Source organism: Triturus cristatus, chromosome 6 (genome assembly GCF_964204655.1).
Source record: "Triturus cristatus chromosome 6, aTriCri1.1, whole genome shotgun sequence".
Classification (NCBI taxonomy): Eukaryota; Metazoa; Chordata; class Amphibia; order Caudata; family Salamandridae; genus Triturus; species Triturus cristatus.
In genome coordinates this window covers 231,404,653-231,417,119 of record NC_140589.1, presented here as the reverse complement: position 1 = coordinate 231,417,119, position 12,467 = coordinate 231,404,653, and the positions used below count along the sequence as shown (strand labels likewise).

General features: G+C 45.4%; 1 protein-coding gene across 2 annotated transcripts in view; it reads left to right on the top strand.

The window, feature by feature from the left end:
- The window catches only part of EVA1A (eva-1 homolog A, regulator of programmed cell death), a 721,904-nt gene that overhangs the window by 648,893 nt on the left and 60,544 nt on the right, over positions 1 to 12,467 (top strand). For both annotated transcript variants that reach the window (XM_085610583.1, XM_085610584.1), the window contains exon 7: positions 2,726 to 2,899. In XM_085610583.1, coding sequence (XP_085466709.1) covers positions 2,726 to 2,899 — 174 coding nt within the window. The remainder of the gene's footprint in view (positions 1 to 2,725; positions 2,900 to 12,467) is intronic.

Genomic DNA, 12,467 nt, shown 5'->3' with positions numbered 1-12,467 from the left:
AAAACGTCTAGAGCCAGGCAATGCTAAATATGTGGGTTTTCCTAGGAATGTTCTGCACAATCAATTACGAAATATAAGCACACATCACTAAAGTGAAGCAGAACAACTGCTTATGGCGCACTGTTCTTTTAATGTCTGATATTAAAATCAGGACTATATGCAAAGTACGACAATTATATATTTTCTAATAGTGCATAACCTAAGGAATCTAGTGATGCAAGTCAGACCTCCCTTGCTTTGTACCAGACATGTATAGGGATGCAGGGTTCTGTGCCCCAGCAAAAAGAAACCATTCTTGCAAAGTCTGTCTCAGGTCTGGGGCACAGACACACAATTCGCAATTTTTCTTTGGCAAAGGAAAATCTCCCAGCAGAGCCTAGACTCCTGCCTGAGGCACAGCATTGTGCGTCTGAGTCCCACAAAAGAGGCAAGCTCTGCTTTATGTTTTTTCTTATTCTTAGAAAAAACGCTACATACTGCCTAACGTTTTGTTGGGAGCATTGGCACACAGGTCCCTTCTTTCAAAATGCTTCTTGTAGATAGAGGAGCATTGTGACAGCTGCAAAAAACAGTGTAACTATTGCCCAAAAAGGAGCCAGGCGCCATTCGCATTTTTTTCCTAACGCTAAGAAAAAACCCAAGCCGCATGTAGCTCCTCGCATGGCATAGAAGGGCATGCCTGTGTGACAGCCCTCTACTGCAGCACACTTTCTCTTCATTAACAAAGGTGAACCTGCACACGTGAGCAGTTGCCGTGCACAAAAAGGAAAAACAAAATGTGCAGCTTAGCCTAGACCCTGGCAGGCAATGCCAGCTTGGTGCTGCAATTCTACGGTATTCTGGAATTTTCCCTAAGCTGAAGGCTGGCACCTGTGAACATGCCAGAAGTGATGCCAAGCATTCCTCGGTGTTCCATTTTGAGCCAGGCACACATAACATCAGTCCGCTGAGCCATGAAGGGCACAGTGCTGAACGCCTATTGTGCATGACTTCTCTCTGCTTTGATTGTACATAACCACGTAAATGCTGCACTACAAATTCTACTCTGGCCTTGGCCCCCACTATCCATAATGATGCTCTGTTATCAATAAGAAACACAACCAATGCAGTGTCAACAGACCACTTTGTCTCCAGCCAATGAGAATCCTAGATCTGGTAAGGGTACCAAGATTGCAAGTGGTAAGGACCATAGTGATGCTAGGGTTGCGCCTATACACATGTAGGTAACAACACAATAATGTATTTTGTGGCATGTGATGTGTCAGCATCAGATGAACCTGTGCCACCAGTTACAGTATAAAAGAGGAAAGAGCCTCTCTCCTCCCGCAGTCACCCCTTCCAGGCAGAAGTCAAAAATCAAATCATTAGCCAGCAATCCCCACCCTGCCAAGGGAAACTTGTGCTCTGGAAAAACTCAATGACAACGTACTTTGAAAGAAGCAAGGAGGCGAGGCCCACCCTGTTATTAATACAGCGCCGGGCATGGCCTTCCCTTGTCCATTGCTATAGAATGTGGATAAAGTCGTGCGCACGTGGAGGCGCGAGCCTGCCCTGGGCTGTCTGAAGCACTCCAGCCTGTGTTTACTGCTGTTACAAAGCACTTTAGGATGGCGCTCATAACGCCCCTTTGATTTTCCCCAACACAGATTACATGTTAGCTTTAAAGCTACTAATTTCCTCGTGTGGGTGTGTTCAGTGTGCACCAAAGTAGGGAGGCGATGCAGAACAGGAGAGGACACTGGGGCAGCACGCGCTGAGCAGGTAGGAGCTGCCGAGGCGGACAGGAAGAGAGGGAGAGAAGGACAAGAGAGGGAGGGCGAGGAGAGGAAAGGGTGAGGGGAGTAAAAGAGGGGACTGAAAGGTGTGGAGTGGTACAAAGAAGTCGATGGGATCAGAGAGGAAGGAGCAGGAAGATACTGAGAAGGTTGGGTTGGGGTACGTGACGATGGTGTTAAAAGATAGTGAGGTGGGTGAGGAAAAGGGTATGGCTGTAGGATGGAGGGATACAGAAGACCTGGGTAAAGAGAAATCTGTAGATAGTGGTAGACTCAGTGCTTTAAATGGGCCGGTACTGTCAGGTACTGAGTAACTGCACTTCTCAGCAGAGCTCCAATATTTTTAGTTGGAGAGTACCTGCACTTCTCAGAAGCAAACAGGTACTCTGGTAAAGGGTACCTGCACTTCTATTTTTCCATTTCAAGCTCTGGGTAGAGTGAGAGACAACTAGAGAGAGGAGCAGATATAGAAAGCCTGGTAGTGAGGCCAGAGCGTAGCTTCCACTAGTGCAGCAGGTGCAGTGGCACCGGGGCACGGAGGCCTGAGGGGCCCATTCAACTCCGAATATTGCTATCTTTTGACAATTCAAGCAGCGGCCAGGGGGGGCCATTTCCTTCCTTGCGCTAGGGTCCCTGACACACTGGCTAGGCAATTGTAGAGTGCCGGTAAGGGAGTCAGCTGTGAAGGGTGGGAGACGAGAAAGTAATGAAGGATGGAGGAAAGGGCGCAGACAGGCTGGAGGTAAAAGAGGCATGGGGAGGGAGAGAAAGAAGGAAAGAGGTGGCTTCAGGAAGATATAAAGTTGTTTATCACTGTTTGCACGATAGTGGTTCACAAGTATTTCACCATGAGCCCTAGTGTCCAATCCCCAGAGGAGAGTTTAAGGCCTGGTCTTAAGGGGCACTACTGACATGGACTTTCATCGGCCTCTTTCCTTTCCGCCCCACAGCAGAGAAGAAGAAAGGGAGGTCGGCAACCTTTTACCCGATAGAGCGCCCCCTGCTGCCACGTCTGGATGAGACGCCAAGAATGGGCTTCAACACCAGCACGGACCCCGTGGGCAGAGTCAGCACGGAGATGGCGCTGATCAGCAACCTCCTGGCGGCTTACTCCTTCATATCAGGTAGGTGCCGGTCCTGCTGCGCATGCGCGTGAACTTCATGGTGGCTGACCTCTTTCATATGCGCGCATCCATCGCCCCAGGCGCCGGAGCCTCTGTAGGAGGAGGCTTTCAGCCCACATCCGCTCTGCTCTGCCTAGCGGGGCTGTTGCAGCCCAGAGAGGGTCTACCATTTCCCCAGGAGGCTTTTTAGGCACTCAGCATGCTCGTTCATCAAAGTAAAGCTGTACTGAATTACCAAGCCTTTCTCTTTCCTTAATATTTAGCTTGCCTTACCTCTGCAGAACAGGCTGTTATTATGAACCACTGGAAGTTGCGAATATTGTTTTTACCTTCCTCACTCAGGGCTGCCAAGTTTCCAGTCTGCTTCGGTGTGAGGTGAGCAAGGAGCTCATGTGTCACATTTCCCAGACTGCAGGGTAACACTTGGAGTGACGCGTTATTGCAAACTCGAGTCATTGGCCCAAGCAGGGACATTTCATCCACGAGTAGTAAAGCCCTGCCAAGAAGTGCATGTGTGACTGGCTCCTCCACTACAGATGTTTCTTTGCATTATGGGACTTGTATGTTGATTTATGCTATTATCAACTCATACTACAAGCCCCAGAATGCAAAGAAAAAACCTAAGACTGGACCATCTACCCTCGCATGGACCTGGAAACGGAAATTTGGCAGCTGTGATAGCAGGAATTTCCTTCAAAGGTCTAACCACCGCCCCTTAGCAGAGGAATTGCCTTAACACCAGCAGGACTTATTACAGCAGCACAAATTGACTTCATTGTGGCCACTCACATATCTGGGACTCCACTTGCAGCAATGTTTCCCTGAAGGTCTCCCTCCATCCTCACATACCCTAGTAAAATCATGGGCTCAGCCCCCCTCCCCGAGTGCCTCTAGACCTTGTGCTGCTGCTGTGATATGGTGACTAACTCATGCACTAAAGGTAGATCACATTTTGTAAACCTAAATGAATGAAAATAGCCCATGCTGTGGAATATTCGTGCTTTGGAAGCTCCCAATATGAAAACCAAAACCCACCTAAATGGACAAGTCCCTAATGTGCTCCACAAGTCATTTACAAGGCCCTTATAGGGAAACCTTTTCATTGTTCAGGTGTGACAGTTTATCCAGTTCATGTTCATCGGTTGCATTCTAGTATTTGTAGTCTTACATCTGAAATGGCAAAAGCAAACTTATAGTACCATAATGCAAATAAAAAAGACAAGACGCACGCCTAACATGAGCTCTTTACAAAAGGCAGGCTTTAATGAGAGTGTTTACTCAAATCACTGATGCCTTTTGTGTGAAGGTGGAACAACTTGCTTTGTATATTGAACTTGATTTTCGAAAATCTAAAAGGACTGCATGCAAACAATAAAAGCTGATCATGTGCATGCTGCATGAGTGCCTTGACTCTTTTGAAACTGTGCCCGCATATCCTTACCTGGACCTTGAAGGGGGTCGTTCGACTGTTGGGCGTCCGAGGCATCCCTTTGCGCTTCCTGCTGTGGTGGCTGCTGCGGTCCTTCGTGGCAGCGCAAGGGGAGCGGAGGCAGGAGACTACAGTCCCCAGAAGCCCCAGCAGTGGCCCCGCCCCAAACAAACACGATTCCGCGCCCGGAGGCGCTCTTAAGCGAGAGGCTCCCCCGGTGGAGCGGGAGCCTTGACTCTTTTGAAACTGTGCCCGCATAACCTTACCTGGACCTTGAAGGGGGTCGTTCGACTGTTGGGCGTCCGAGGCATCCCTTTGCGCTTCCTGCTGTGGTGGCTGCCGCGGTCCTTCGTGGCAGCGCAAGGGGAGGGGAGGCAGGAGACTACAGTCCCCAGAAGCCCCAGCAGTGGCCCCGCCCCAAACAAACACGATTCCGCGCCCGGAGTCGCTCTTAAGCGAGAGGCTCCCCCCGCGTCGCGGGACGCGCGCGGGCGGCGCAGGGCTAAGCCCGGGCAAAGGGCGGGCCGTCTGTGGCCGTCCGGGGCAGGCCGTGGCAGGGCAGGGCCACACCACTGGGCTGGACTTTTTGGAACATTAGCGATCACCTTTGGTAGTAAGTGACTCCCGGGCCTGACCTGTATTGGCGTTATCGTTTGTTCCCGTGTGTTAATGATCGCATCGCTGTTATAAATTATGGGCAAGCATAGGTCTGTTCTTGTACATAATGTCCCGCAACCTTAAACACTGTTAACACCCCACTTCCCAGTTTGACTGCCATCGACCGGATGTTGCAAAAAGCTATTGGGGTGGTTTCATCAGCCATTGAAAGTACTGAGAGGCGTCTCTCTCTCCCAGCGGGTACGCTCCCCCCTCTTTCTGCCAACAATGTATCGCTTTTTACCTCTAATTTACAGGAGTCGTTAATAGTTCCATCCTTCATTGGACTTCCCGAAGTTCGTTCTTCGCAAATACCCGGGGATAATTCAATTTCCCTTCCGCTGGCACAATTAGATCATATTCCTGCGGAACCTAGGTTATCCTTGTCCCCTGTTATTTTCCCTAGTGATCAACTTTCTGAACACTCTTCACATGAGAACCCTACAGTTGAGGTGGGAGTAGCATTACCTGTAAGCCCAATTGTAATTTCTGGATCCGAACAGACCACCAATAATGACCCACTACGTATGACAACTAGAGGGCAAAAGGCGAAGAGGAAACAAAACCATTGCACCAAGGAGGGGACACTCTCGACTAACATAAAGGGAAAGGGACCCCACAAACCACGTACCACTATCAGTAAACCTATTGAAAAAGGGAAAAAGGTCATTAACAATACCTTAGTTACTCCCCCTGTTACTAATATAAGTGACCCGCTAACGGGGGAGGGTTTCTGGGGGAAAATGGAGAAATTACTAATGACCCTTGTGGAACCCATTATGGCGAAATTATCAAATATTGAAGCCAGGGTCACCCATATGGAAGGTCTAATCAAGGCGGAACTACATCCCATACGGGTAAACGACCCTGTACCACTCAATCCGTTGCCCATGGCGAAAGGTATCCCTAATACAGTACCTCAACTGGTCGAAATTCCTGTACAGCAGTCATCCGCCAGACTGGAAAATCCCAACATGATGGGGTTAGTGATACCAGGGCCTTCTTTAATTCCTCCAAACAATCTTCCACTTGTTATAGGGGCAGCTGCTGATGTTAGGGAGGCTATTTCTACACCTAGGTTACCTACTATAAATTTGCCTCCGGAGGCCTTACCATACACTGTGGTGCTAGCTAATGTCCCTCCCCTTCTTCCTAATGTACGCGAACATTGGTCAACCCTGAGAAATAAATCTTTATATTTCTTATCTGTCAAATTTGGGTCAAACGGTGCTTTGTTCTCTAATTTTAAGATGGCCAGAAGAGTTGCATGGATTGGTTCATCCCCCAAATTATTGAGAGGGGACTGCGTGATACTTTCATTCCGGTCACCTCTTCTGGTTAATGATATGCTTGAGAGATGTTTTTCCGGCCAACTGCTCACAGATCACGTAAACATTGTCCCACTTGCTTATTTTTATTCATCCCCCCGGCAGGAAAGGATGCGAGGTTTTTGTCCTTTACCCCCTACCCGGGGGCAATTAGAGGGAGGGAGATTTGCAGTCCCAATTTCATATCGATTTGACACCCTTAGTGGATTGGACAATAATGATTGACAGCAAAATAACGCCCCATTTAGCTCCTGGTTACCTGTAATGACCGTTATGCTGCCTCCCGACCCACCGGTTACTACCAATGGTGAACCCAGCATGGCTAGTCTGTGTTCTGGAATTGATGGTTTTTTGGGTGGGGATGCGATGTTGGCTGAGTGTATTGAAGATATAAGAGTGAGTGGTTTATTACCATTGAGGATAGATACTTCCCTGGCTCCTATCACTTGCCCCCCGACTGACATCCTAACATGTAATATCTGCTCTTGGAATATTGCTGGAATCAAATCCAAAATTGGCAACACCTTATGGCAAAATTTTATTTACCAGCAAGAACTTCTATGTTTCCAAGAAACATGGACAGGGGACCCAGTCCATATCAACGGGTTTATAACGTTCCATACTTCAGCAGTGAACTCTGCACACGGCAGAGCTAAAGGAGGTTTGACAACCTACGTATCCAACAAACTGCTTTTATTAAAGGTCCTGGAGCCAGTCAAAGATCCTTACTTTCAACTCCTGATATTGGTTTTTACCTCAGCTACCCCGATCACTTTGATCAATTTCTATAATAACTTTCCCCTGGAGGAGGCCGCTACTATACTTAACAAACTGTGTCCCATCAATAAAAATCTCTCGGACACAACATGATGATCTTTCTCCTGGGAGACTTTAATTGTACCCTGTGTAACATGGTGTCTGATCATAGGGCGAGAAGATGGCGTGAGTTCCTCACACTTTAATCACTCCCACTTAGGAGAACACTATAATGAATTTCTGGGTCAATTTGATTTGGGCTTCTTAAATGACATTTGTACTAACCCCTTCCCCCTTCCACCAACTTTTAATGGCCGTGGTTGCTCTTCGACCATAGACTTTGCACTAACTACAATTCGTCATGCGGAAAGGATTGTTAACTTTAACGTCTCTGATATGGCGTTAAGCGATCATTTCCCATTATGCCTAACCATCTCTATTCCCAAGGGATCTGCTTCCAATAGTAGTGACAGGGATATATTGTGGGAAAATCTGACCAGTGGTCGTACCAATGGCTACACACTTAAATGGGATAAGGTTGACCAATCTAAAGTATTAACCTCCGTATTAAATAAATGTGCTCTGGAGTTCCTGACTTGTCTCTCAGAGGATGCTATACCAGATAATATCCTTGCTTCTTTTTCCACAATCTGTGATGAAATTAAATCTTCCCTAACGAGGAAATGCAAAAGCAATATTGCACCGAGGGATGGCTGGTTTAACTCTACTTGCACCAGAGCGTATTCACATTTAAAGAAAACGCTAGCTACCCACCCCAGGTGCACGGAAGATATTCGTAGAGCTAGGAAAGTCTATAAACTAGCATTAAAAGAGAGAAAGGACGAGTTAAGAAAAGAATCCTGGGAAGCGCTCCACCAGGCTTTGGTCACTAATGACTGTGCAAGGTTTTAGAAAATCTTTAGAAACCCCTTTCTTAGAGAAGAGGTCCGCCCCTCTATTGAGATAGCCATCTCAGAGGACAAATGGATTGATCACTTCTCTCATGTGTACGAGGGTGACGGCCTGTTTTATTCTCCTTGTAAACCTTTGGATTACCCTCTCCTGGGCAATATGCAGTTTTGCTTAAAAGAGGTAGAAAAGGCCATACTAATGAGTAAGGGTGGGTAGGCCCCTGGCCCTGATGGCGTACCTATAGATGTGTTTAAGACTCTTCTGTCTCTGTGGGCCCCTCTTTTGGTTCAGGTGCTTAACGCCAGCTGCAGGACGAACTTCCTGCCCACTTGGGTGGAGTCGATAATAGTTCCAATTTATAAAAAGGGGGATAGACTCGACCCGGGTTGTTATAGACCCATTTCCCTTTTAGACTCCTATACCAAAATAGCTGGACGTGTCATCCTGGACCGTCTATTTTCATGGGTTGAGAATAACTCTATTTTATCCGACCTACAATACGGATTTCGTCCTGGTCTGGGAACCGTGGAACAGGGCCTTAACTTTTTAATGTTGACCGGGAAGTATACCAGGGCTAAGAGGGAGAATCTGTTTGTGGCCTTTGTCGACCTCTCAGCCGCTTTCGACTGTGTGGTTCACTCTAAACTATGGACCCTTCTGGATCAAATTGGAGTTGAAGAAAACATTATTTATTTTCTTAAATGTTTTTATAGTGATGCATCCGCTCGGGTTCGTTATGGACGAAAGGGAGAATGCACGGGCAAAATCCCTATTAGGAGTGGTGTTAGGCAGGGCTGTGTCCTGGCACTACCGCTACCGCTATTAATGTATGCATGGTGGAGAACTTTGCCCTTTTCATGAAAGATCTGGGCCTACGAGTTAATATAGCAAAAACTTTCATCATGCGCTGTGGTAGAAGTGCAAAAACTAAAAAGACTATATTCATTGTGGGTCAGCAGTTATCTTGTACGAAGCAATTCTCCTACCTGGGCATTTTATTTACCGCGAAGGATGTTTGGGGCGAGGCTATATCAGCTAAAAGATTGGTAATGAATCGTGCAATTGCCGCCCTTAGATCCTTCATGAGGAAATTAGGCACCAGACCACCTACTGAATTAATTAAGATCTATAAAGCCAAGTGCGTTTCCGCCGCAATGTATGGTAGTGGGATCTGGGGCCTCGCTGATACTTCTCAGCTCCAGATACTTGAAAATTCTTTCCTAAAATTTATCCTCGCAGTCCCCAGGAGTTCCTCTAATTATATTTGTCACTCGGAATTGGGACTCCCCTTTATATCTGACCTTATCAAGTTGGAACCGGTATTACTTTGGCATAGGGTATGGACAAAAGAAGAACCCAAACTCAACAGAGTCATACTGGCAGATGTTTTAAAACTAGAAGGACATTCGAGGATACCGTGGCTGAATTACGTACAAAAATTCTTAAGTGATATTGGTAAACTGGATTATTTTCTAAAACCCCATACCATGCTTGCTATCTCACGGAAAGAGCTTAAAAAAGAGGGTTTGCTCTTTCTAGAATCCTTAAGAATTACTGCTGAGATCACAAAACCCACTGTTTTAAATCATCAATTAATCTTAACTTCTTTTAACATTCAACCCTATCTGATCCATGTCATGGGTAATTACGATAGATTTATATTAACCCGTTTTAGGTTGGAACTGTTTCACAGATTGGTCAGCTTCCCATCAGTTAACAATTGGTCCCATGTATTACCTCCCTGTCCCTGTGATGGAAGTTCCCCCCAAAGCACAATGCATGTTGTTTTATTTTGTAAATTCTATCATCAAATGAGGATTGTCCAATTATTACCTTTTTTAGCAGAGATCGGGCATCGGCAATGCCGCCCGGCTATGTATGAAATTCAACGGTTGGACAATTGCCTCTGTGTCGCAACAATTACATTGTACTTAAAGAAAGTGATTTCTATTAGAAATAGGATTACCGTATAAATGGTATCTTTCTCTATTTTTACCCAGGATAATGTGTTTCCCATATGATGTGACTTCCTTATTAATCCCCTTTTTAATGAACTGTAATGCTTTGTTATTTTATACTTTTATGATTGTTTTTTACTTACAATCGAATAAAGTTATTTGAATTGAATTGAGTGTCAGTTCTATTGTTTTCATTTCATAGATATGACACACACATCTTTTTAATCCAGAAGTGTTAAACTGTTTTTTCACTTTCCCTCTGACAACTGTCCATTTATCCAAAGTTTGCCAATGCGAGGTATGCAGTCTGTTTTTCTATTCATATAGCTGTGGTTTAAAAAAAATTGTATAGCAGATTGAAACTCAAAGTCAGTCCACAGCGGCTAACAAGTTTCTTGTTGTTGTCTTTTATCGTACGACGTTCCAGTCATGATTACCTCTGGATACATTTTAAATAAACATGCTAACAATGTTTAGCTGCGAAGAGGCCCTTTATCATGTATGATGCCTCCTGCCAGTACTGACATTTAAATCCAGTATTGACATTTAAATCTACAAGTCTTAGAGCTCTGCTGTGGCTGGTCCAATTTAAGACCTGAAGCTTTGCCTATAGGACTTTCTTGAATAGTGGCCAAAGCTTCCTTCACAATCTGATCATTTCCTACTTTCAGTCAAGAACCCTTTGCTCATCTGATTCTCTGTTGGCCGTGGTGCCTCGAATTTACAAGGCGAGACAAGGAGGGCGCTTGTTTAGATACCTAGCCCCCAAATTATGGAGCATCCTGCCTCTTCATCTCTGGAAGAACCCCTTCAAAGCAATTTTTATAAAACATCTGAAAACATGGCTTTTCTAACTCTTCCACGCACCTCGGGTTAGGTATTCCTCCAGACAGAATCGTAGCACTGGAACGCTTCGTTCAAAGCAGCCATGAAGTCTACACGTGAAATAAATATAAACATGCGCATTATGCCTTTTACGGCGCATTATCTGCAGTGTGTGCATTCTACAATGTAGGAGTAGGTGAAATGCACATTTTGGCCAAATTCTCTCCACACAGAATACACGTTCAATGCAGAGGAATAACGTAGCCTACATTCCGTAATTATGTGTTCTGGACACTTTTCCCACCACTATTGCATCACGTTTGGCTGCGTGAAGTAGGCTTAGATTTATAAGCCCAAACAGGGAAGAAGCAATGCCAAAGCCAGGAGATTGTGGGTGTCAGTCACAGTGGCAAAGCCTCCTCCCAATGTACTCCTATTGGCCATCATCTGATCCGCCCCTAACCCACATCACAACTGCAGAAACCCCAGCTATCTGGCACATATTCAGCAGTAGAATGTACCATTTGAGCTCGCAGAAATCCCCTGATTCTGGTTCTGTGAATTTGGATATGCCATTTGCAGGTGTACTTTTCAGTCTAGTTTTCTGACTACATCTACTGCGCCTCTGTCATTTTCCAAACATTAATGGCATATACATTGTATGTGCCTGGATAGACAACCACAAATCCCTGGCCTCTTGTACATTTTTAGAAATGGTGCAGTTCTTTTTAATCGTTTGTTGACATTGGACAACAAAGGAAAACGCAGTAGTAGAATGGGTTTGGAGGCAGGCCTTCGACTCTACGAGGCAGGGTGGATGCTGCAAGGTGAAGGTGACCTCAGACACAGCCATTCTGCTGGAACTGGTGTCTGCTCTGTGGGGGTGCTCTTCAGGTGGACACAGTGGGCAGTACCTTTTGAAGCAGGTATTGAATGGGTCGCAGACATGGACTGAATATACTGAATGCTGCAGTGTGTTTATCTACTGCCTTGTTATATTTTTAAGTTGGTGGGTGTTTACATAACATATGTTTTATATTATATGTACAGTTTATGTATGGTGCATATCATATGCATAAACCCTAACAATTCTCTACAATATTAAGTATACCTCTGTTGTAGGTATGTAAAAGGGTCTCTCTGGGTTCTTCTCATTGTAAATACTGGTGTATTTATATATTACCTACTGGCGGTCGCCAGTAGGTAGTTATAGTTACAACCTAGTTTCCATAGGAAAAGCATTTTTTGATTTGCTAATAACGTTGGCGTTGTTTAACGAATCTTTATGAAATTTTCCAAAATGTTGCACTTTTTAGGTCAGCTTCTATCTTGAAAGTTTGGGGGTGATTCGTCAAGCGGGGGCTGAGAAAAAAGGGGTGTCCCAAAACGCGTTTTCCCCATGTTAATTTCCATAGGAAATTTTTGCGACAAGCTACAGCCCAAACTGCTGAACGGAATTACCCGAAATTTGGCAGAAAGGTAGAGCTTGGTTCAGAAAGCGACCTTTTTTTTAAATGGTGTAAATCTGTTCAGTAGGTTTTGAGAAATTCAAAAAATAAGAGTGAAAAAATCAATTTCCCATAGGAAACTTGTGCAAGGCTACAGCTGAAACTGCTAAACGGAATTACCCCAAATTTGGCACAAAGGTAGTGCGTGGGTCAGGAAGCGACCTTTTTTTCAAATGGTGTAATTCAGTTCAGTAG